Here is a 9,196-nt window from a genome sequence, read left to right as displayed (position 1 = left end):
AGAGTTCACACCAAGGACCAGATGTTCTCTGGATTAACACCTGTTTGCTAACCATCTCTGTTTCTTCAGAAGTAATGCTCCCACCTTCCTTGCAGCCCCCAAGCACCTGCCAGCAAAACTAGCCATGGCCCAGTATTACCCCGGGTGGTCCCCAAAGCTCCTGGGGGATCCCAAAACCACTACCTGGAGACAAACGAAACATTTGGAAGAAGAAAAATAAACGCCAAATATTAAAAGAAGGCTCCCTTTATTTAAAAAATCAGATACAAGCACTAAAATCCGTGAGCTGGAGAGCACCAAAGGGACCCCCAAAATATATGCAGATGGAGAGAGGAATCCATCCGAAATCATTTTCTTCTTCCTGAAGAACAAAACACACCTTCTCAACAGTGGACCCCACTCTCCCCATGGCAACGTGGCCATGGTGCCCTGATTCAGGTGCGATTAAAGATTTCCTTCCAAAGTCACTGGGATGAAGAGCCATTCCACTTAAACCCCTGTACAACCTTTTTAAAGACACAACTCTTCAGGCAGTCCTTTCTGGCACCCGGCTGGAGGGTGAACGGAAGTTTCCAGTGTAAGGGCGCTCTCTGCTGAAAACACCAGAGTCAAAAACTCCACCCGGGCCCCGGGAAGGCTGAGCTCCTCCGTCTCATGCAGGCGTCATCAGAGTCATTCCTTTGCAGAGCCTGGGGGCCCTCAAGCCAGCAATACCTGAAGCAGTTCTGACCTCACCAGAGACTCCTCAGAGTCAAACTCATGGCCATCAGCCCTGGGGGAGATGGTGGCTGAAAGGCACAGAGCCAGGAAGGCCTTCTGAGTCCAAATCACACGCTAACTTTAGAAGTGGGCATGTCTGGGAACTGTTGTTTCGCCAAGAATGGACTTACTCTTTCTGCTTGAGTTTTAGGATCTACAGCAAATGAACTGTGTGTGTGTGTGTGTGTGTGTGTGTGTGTGTGTGTGTGTGTGTGTGTGGTGGGGAGGGCGTGACTGGGCTTTGAGAGATGACCTGCTGAAAAACCAAGACAGAAAGACCGAGAGGGGCAAAGCAAGCATCCTTAGGCACAGAAGGGAGATCTGGTGACTCATATTAACCTGTTAATTTATACCGTGGCTCTGTACAAAAATAAAAAGGTTCTCATAAGATTAACAATTTAAATAAATATCTGATAGAATACTCTTTTTCTCATTTTTATAGCTCATCTTTGGGGTTGATATTTGGTTTGTGCTTCCCTTGCTGTTCTTGATCCAGGATCGCGATCACTTCATCGGCCTGTATTCGCTCCTGCAAAAAAGACAATTTACACATTGCTGTTACAAGCATAATAATCAGTGGCAGAAGCTTCCTCAACACTTCCAGGCATCCATCTGTACAGGGATGGGTGTTAAATCTGGCTAAGAAGGAAACCTCATCTCCATCCCTACCCGGGCGCCTTCTCTTGACTTCCCTATGTCCTGAGCAATTACTTTCCAAGATTCCTCTCTTGCCAAGAAATCTTGTATATTCAACTGCTGACTTCCCTTGCTACGTTGTGGTCCCACAGAGATCTCCGATTCAGTTCTCCAGGTCAGTGTTCAAGCTGAATTCACCATGTTCTCCCCCACAGACCTACTCTGTCCTCTTCACATATTTCTTCTCTCAGTAAAGACCACCACTGCTCCCCCATTTGCCCCAAAAGCCTGACCAGGGTTTCTTGGATCTGACAAATCACCAGTCCTCTCTGTTCTGCCTCCTGTTTCTGCCCCGTTTTTTTTTTTCAGTGCACATACTGTTGCCTTACTTCAGGCCAGTGTTTCTTAACCTTGGCACGGCTGACGTCTTGGAGCAGAGAACTCTCTGTTGTGTGGGCTGTCCTGTGCATTGTAGGATGTTTAGCAGCATCTCTGGCTTCTGCCTACTACAGGTAACCAGTGGCACATGCCCGGCCCCAAGTCGTGACAACCAAAAATGTCTCTAAATGTTGCCAAATGTGACGTATAGGACGCAAAACCGCTCCTGCTTGAGGACCATGGGTTTACCCTCTCATCATCTCTTAACTCAATTACTGCGCCAGCTTCCAAATTGATCTGTTTCACACCCCTTCCCACGTGCTTCTGATGGACTCTCTGCACTTGAATCATGACCCCCACACTTTCCTGCTCGCTGCTCACAACCCTCAGGTGGGTTCTCATTGCTCGATGCTCCAGGTCCGACCTTCTTGATGTGCTTATAAGGACTCTGACTTTGCTCTCTTCTTCAGCTCGCCTTGCCTTCCCCTCTCTCCTCACCTTACATTCCACCTTCCTGACTTACTGCAAGGTCTCTGCATGCAGCACTCTGAGAAGGACTTCCTCATCCTACTCCAGGTTAAGTGCCCCTAGGATTTAAAGGATGCTTCCATCGCATCCTAGGCTGTCTCTTATCCCCACACCAATCCTTCAACAGGCCCAGCTGGTCTACCTCCAGATGGCATCTCCAATCGCCCACATCTTTTCACCTTCTTTATCATGACTCTAGTCTACGACGTGTTAGCTACAGTAATCTTTCCTATCCTGTAACTCCTGGGGCTGGAGGAGGTGAGGACGGAATATGGTTTCCCCCCTACAGTTAGGGTAGAATTCATATTTCTTGAGCAGCTTGTCCAGTCTGATCGCCGCCTCCTCTGCGCCCTCTTTTCAGCCCGCTCTCCGCCTCGCATACCATGTTCTGGCCACCATGGCTTTCTTTGCTTCTTGACTGTTCTGTGCTCCCTCTTGTCTCTGGGCCTTTACAACCTCTTATCCCCCTGGAATACTCCTCCCAAGACCTTTACCACGGTTAGCTTCTTCTTGTCACTTGTCTGGAAGCCCCTCACACTTCACCCCCGGCTCCTTTTTACTCTCAGATCAGTTGCCTTGTTCTCTTTCCCACATATCATTTCTCACTATCTGAAAATCCCTCAATTATTTATTCTTTTACTTATTTGTTGTCTTTTTTCACTAGAAGGTAAGCTCCGTGAAAGCAGGGTGCCTTGTCATGTTTGGTCACTGTTGTATTTCCTGTGTCCAGAAAAGCTACGGACATTTGGCAAGGGAGTATTATAGTTGATGAATAAATACAGAAGTGGATGAAGGGCTGTCCCTGTCTAAAATGTCTCTCCCTAAGGAAATCATGCTCACCTTTTAAGGCTCATGTCAAATGCCATCTCCTCAACAAAGCCTTTCCTAATTTCCTCTTTCTATCCCCTAAACACCATGCATTTTTTTAAATTAATTAATTTTATTTTTAGCTGCATCTCGTCTTAGTTGTTGCATGTGGGATCTTTCGTTGCGGTGTGCCGGCTCTTCGTTGCGGCACATGGGCTTCTCTAGTTGTGGCGTGCGGGCTCTCTAGTTGTGACCCGTGTGCTCAGTAGTTGTGGCGCATAGGCTTAGTTGCCCCGTGGCATGTGAGATCTTAGTTCTCCAGCCAGGGATTGAACCAGTGTCCCCTGCATTGCAGGACGGATTCTTAACCACTGGACCATGAGGGAAGTCCCCACCATGCATTTTTGCCTCTAATAATTCCTACTGAACTTTGCTATGCTTTTATTACTCAGGCCCCTGTATTATCTCTTCACTTTGACTTTAAGCTCCCTGAAAATAAAAGTTACGTCTTATCTAGTTTGTATCTCCTATAGGTAGTCCCTAGCACAATGTCCAGCATAGTAAGTTATAAAAAGAACTATTTTATGACTTGAAAACAAAGCCTCTTGTATTCAAGAGCTTGTAATTGAGCATGATGTTGACCAAAAGGCACCTACAAGGACCAAATATACTAAATAACAGAAAACTAAACTGTCTTGATGTCCAAATAAAATGGGTGAGTATTACTTTTATGAATATGGGGAGAACATCTTGCTGATTAGCAAACTGATGTAGATACAGAATGTTGCAATCTGAATGCACAGGAGACTGTTGTCATGTACGTCCTGAAAGGAAAGATGTTTAAGAGCTGCAAGTCTCTATACAAGGAACTGAAGCTTCTAATATTGGGCATCCTTACGAGTGTATGTTGCTAAATACTCCTTGAGAATTCAGTGCCTTAAGTAATCTATAATGAGCATGGAAGTCTGCCAGTTCTGATGATGTATTGATAGGCAGGCTTTCTTTGCCCAGGGATTCAACCTGAGAGCAGATGCCTAACTCAGGGACTCTGAAGTTTCTTTGCACATTGAAATCACCTGGGGAGCTTTTAAAACTTCCGACACTCAGGTTACAGCCCAAATCAATTAACCCAGAATTTCCAAGGGTGGTAGACAAAATGTCAATAGTTGGTAAAGATCGCCAATTGATTCCAATGTGGAGCAAAGTCTGGGAATCACGTCATAGGCCAAATGTTCTAGCAGTTGCCTCAGAGGCTCTGGTCATTTTCTTCTGTGACCACTAGATGTCGCCACAGCCTGGAGAGTGAAGAATTTTCCTAACACTGTACTTTCCAGGTTAGCAAGGCTCAAAGAGAATTTTGTGTTAGCTTATTTTGATATAAAAAATATCTTGGAAGAGAGGGCTGAGGTAATGAATAATAAAACAGGTTAAATTTTTATTGAATTAAACACTAAAGAGAAAAAAAGGCGAGGCAGTTTTTCAACAATGTGATAGCTGCACTGCGTACTCAGGTACCTAGGTTCCTTAGTCCAGGAGTGATGTGGAGGAACGCTGACATTTTGGATGTGGAGACACAGGAGGAGAGAGGAATTACAGGTGAAGGAGACTGCTCAGTCCCCAGTGACGTTTTCAGATCTCTCCCTGCTCTGCTCCCTCTGTCAGGACCATTCTTTTCTCTTTCTGTGCCTGGCTATCATCCTCTGCTCTCTTAGGATCGCGCTTATATACGTAAGTCTTCCTTGCTATCCCCCTGCAAACGCAGACTGCTGTCTTCTCCCCGTCATTTCCTTTTCAGCCTTTCTAAGCTCCTCGTGGTCAAAGCTATGCTTTGTTCAACTGTGTACCCCCAGGGCCTACCTTGTGGAGTTTTCCAGGCACATAGTAGATCTTCCATAAACATTTGTGAAATATATGAAAGAATGCTTAGGGGAAATGGCCTAAAAACTGAGTCAGGTTTGACGGCAAAAAGTATATGAGAAAGAGAAATTCATTTTAAAGTTTCTGATGAAATTGGATCCAATTTAGGGACGTAAAGAGGAAATTTGGTTAGAATGCCATTTTCAAGACTAGAATTTCATAGCTTCATTAAGACTCAAGGCTGGAGGAGACTTTGAAGTCATCCGGTTTAGCCCTTGCCATGAAATTTCAGGTTCAGGTTCAGCGTTCCATGCCAAGAAGTTGCTGAGGCTTTGATTGGAGCCGCCCAGTGACAAGAAACTCAATACTTCCAAAGAAGACAAGTCCACCAAACAGTGCTGACGATTAGAAAGTTATTCCTTATGTTGAGCCTAGATTTTCCTCCCAGGGGCTTGTATCCAGAGGTCTTAATTCATCCCTCTGCAGCCTCACAGACAGACACCATAATCTCTGCCCACAGCATCCAGAAGGATGTGATCATGGTCTATTACCCAGGCTAAGCATCCTTAGCTACTTCCAATAGAATAATAACAATATTTTAATATTTAATTTAATAGTAGTAAATGATAAACTTTCAGGTCTCCTCACCCTCTTCTACATATGTTTCATAAATTATTCAGTGAACTTTTTAAGGATTTGTTGAGAAAACAAATCAGTCTTCCCAGTGACCAGTAAAAAATGATTCCTCTCTCCTGATGCTACAATTTATTAATAAACTCAAGACAAATTAGAGACTGCCAAATATCACTGTGATGTCTATTTCTGCAAACCTTCACTTCTAAGAACCCATCTGATTAAGAACTGCATTCATAGCCCTTCTTTTCCTCAAACTCATCCTACAAACATCAAATGTGTAATTGCTAGGTCATGGATCTGATTAACAAAATTTGTTCTTGCTTAGAAAACAGAGCCAGTGTTGGAAACCAGACAGAAAGGATTCTGTAAAAGTTTTTGTTTTGTTTGGTTTTGGTTTTGGTTTGTTTTTTTCCCCATGATCTCTAAGATCCCTGAAGGGTTATGGATCAACCCAAAGGACTTTTCCGATAAATCAGTTCATGAAGCAGGTCTATAGGGTGTCTCAGTGGCTTTCTGGGTGGGTCAGAAACTCACCAATTCTCTGTAGAGTGGGTCCAAGGTAAACCACAGAGCCACAGCACACCTCTGGCCCTTGGTGACTGCCTTCACCCCATGCGGGTTCTCTCCTCCAGATGAGAAGCTTATCATACGCCCACACTTTGGTTTTATAGAGGCCTGAGAAAGAGAGTGAAAATTTGACTCTCAATTCCTATACTGTTAACATTTCTACAATCCCCCTTCTCTATCCTTCTAATGGAATCCTGGGGTTGAAGAAGACAAAATTATTTCAATTTCCTCGTCTGTAAAACAAAGATAAGGTCAAAACAATACCTAATTCAGAAAATAAAGTTATCAGGTAAAACGGTTGGCACAGTCCATGGCAAACGGTAATCGCTCAATACATGCTATGTTGGTGGCTGGTAAACTCCATGAAGGCAAAGGCTCTCCCTTTTAATTCATGTCTCTAATTTTAGCACTACTTATTGTGCATTTATGGTTTGTGAACTTCTCATAATACAAAAATTTTTAAAAGTCAAGTCTAATCCCATATGATACTTTAATTCCTGTTACAATATTCCTGCCCAGTAGTCCTTAGCCAATGTTTTCATACCTCCAGTGATGAGAACACACCATCCCTTCAGGTGACCAATTCCATGGCCTCCAGGGCTCTGGAATGATGGGCACAGTCCTTCCAAGCTTGGCTCAGATGGAGCTGTCCACTAATGATTAGGTAGGACAGGGTAGAAGGGAAAGAGGCACTGCTGGGGGGCCTGAGCCAGAGTATTATTAGATCAAACAAGCAGGCCCTCCAAACTGAGTAAGCTGAAGCAATGGAATATTAGGGGTCTTGCTTCCGTGAGTAAAGTGTCTGCTCTAAGCAGAGTTCATTTTTCTTTCTTGAGAAACACAGAAACCTGCCTTATTCCATAGTACAGCTTAGAAATAAAAGCAAGAAAGTGGCATCAATCATTGTACTATTTGATAAGATGGACCAGTTCTAACAAGCTATTTTCTGAATTGACTTGAGTTGATACATGACCATCAGAAGAACCTTTGGTCCCCTTCACCATAAAATGGGATGGCTAAGTTTTTCCACTGCCAGCTTCAGGAGGAATATTTGGAAGATTTCCTGAAGTCCTTGGATGTTACTTAACATAAGTACTCCCAGACTGTGTGACGAACTTGTGGAAGGTCAAAGGTAAGTGGAGTAGTCAAAGATCCTGAGGGGGGTGTGTGTGTGTGTTGTCTGTGTGCGTGTGTTAAAAGGAAGAAAAGAGAAAAGCAGTCACTTTCTGGGTTACTCTTCTGTTCACAATAATTGAGGAGTGATTTGTCTTTGCTAGAGAGAGTTGCTTTTCTCAAGCAGCTTTATCAAAGTGACTTTCTGATGTAAATCTAGGTTCCTAGTTACTGGTGCCTTCAGTATCAATCTGATTTTGTGTTTCTGGAGAAGGAATTTGTTGTGCATTTTCACACAGAAACAGCAAAATAACTAATACTAGAAAATATATGAAGCAGGACAGGAAAGACTTCCTATACGCATGGCTTTAGGATCTAATTTCAAATTTTCTGAGCTGCTCATTCCCTGGTGCTGGTCAAGGGCTTACTTATCCACACGTGGTCGCCATTGCTTCTATGTGATTAGAGTCTTGGCATCAACATCTTACAGTACTAAAGAGAGGCTGTGGGAACAATTTAATGCTTTGTCTCTGATGGAAGAATTGAAAATATGCTTACACATGGAGAACTTTGGGAAAAGAAGCTATCAATTGCCTGAAGCAGTTGGGATTGGTTATAGGTATGTGGGGTCACAAAGGACTAATCTTATCAAATGGAGAGCATCACCTCTCATATATCAGGTATGCGGAGGAATAAACAAGTTCCACTAATGACATTGCTTCTAAGGGAAAATGTATTCTGAAGTTTAAATGATCGTAAACATACGTTTGGAACACAGCCCCACTGAGTTTAGTTTTTCATGAAGCAAATGGAACTCATTGGATTTTATCTTTTTCAAACTTGCACAGAGAAACCAAAATAACTAAATACCCATGTTTCACAAATATGCTGCTGTCGAAAATAATCCATGGTTCTTCCAAGTATGACGAAAGAAAATTCCTTTTGCTTTGCATCTAACTGATGATTAAAGTCAGAGAAGGCTTTGTGCTGTACTTGCCTTGAATAAATGTAAATCTTCAGCCACCATTCAGTAATTATACAATTTCCAGATTTTTCCAAAGTAAAGAACTTAGGAGACTATTCTTCCTTGCATAGCACAAAGCTGGGGCATTTCCCTGCTCCAATTTTCCCTCCAGAATCAAAGGAGGGAAAACTGAAAAGGAAAACTATCCATTTCTCTTTGTTATTGGCACTGGTTACCTAAGAATTTTAATTATCTACAGAATGCTCCCAAAACTCCACCATATGCATTAATCTGAAGTAGAACTAATTTTTGAAAATAGATCTCTCAACTTGGAGCTGTTTCATTAAAACATTGTTTAAATTAGTTTTTCTTTTACTTTTTTAGGGGATGGTGGTGGTTAGATTCAGTACTTTTAAAAATAGCTGCATCTTTATCTTAAAAGTATAAATCTCTTAAAGGGGAATAGTATCTGCTTTCACATCTTTAAAAAGCAGAATTACAGTTAATCTGCATTCAAAAATTGGTGAATTCACACATATTTAATGATTCATTTAATTAATGATTCATACATAGTATGAATTAATGATTCATATATATCAATAATATTCCCGCCTTACTTATTTTCAAACATTAAGCATTTCCAAATATGGCCACTAGATGGAGAAGAAGCAAAGAAATCTTTTCAACCACCTGCCTGATTTTCTTTTCAATTGTGTGAGATTCAAGCAGTTTTGAACCTGTTAGCAGAGCTCAGAAATCAAATGTTTTCTGCACAGAGGCTTTTCAAAAGTTGATATTTTTGTATTGGCATTTAAACTGAGCCTGGATCATCAGTCTTGATTTAATTTCCCAAATCATGAAGCATCAAAATACTCCCATGATAATATTTAAGCTTTTTACAAAAAAGAGTGTGAGGCATCATGACCTTTTAAATATACAGTATATTAAAGT

At 42.2% G+C, this 9,196-nt stretch overlaps 1 protein-coding gene across 1 annotated transcript in view; it reads right to left on the bottom strand.

Moving 5' to 3' along the window:
- Nucleotides 1–230: 230 nt before the first annotated feature.
- P3H2 (prolyl 3-hydroxylase 2) overlaps nt 231–9,196 on the bottom strand; it is a 153,336-nt gene continuing 144,370 nt past the window's right edge. The window contains exons 14-15 of the mRNA XM_061194346.1: nt 6,136–6,276; nt 231–1,288 (exon numbers count right to left, since the gene is read on the bottom strand). Coding sequence (XP_061050329.1) covers nt 1,196–1,288; nt 6,136–6,276 — 234 coding nt within the window. The 3' untranslated portion in view covers nt 231–1,195. The remainder of the gene's footprint in view (nt 1,289–6,135; nt 6,277–9,196) is intronic.

The sequence above is a fragment of the Eubalaena glacialis genome, chromosome 6, assembly GCF_028564815.1.
Source record: "Eubalaena glacialis isolate mEubGla1 chromosome 6, mEubGla1.1.hap2.+ XY, whole genome shotgun sequence".
In the NCBI taxonomy this organism is placed as follows: Eukaryota; Metazoa; Chordata; class Mammalia; order Artiodactyla; family Balaenidae; genus Eubalaena; species Eubalaena glacialis.
This window is presented reverse-complemented; position numbering and strand designations above follow the sequence as displayed.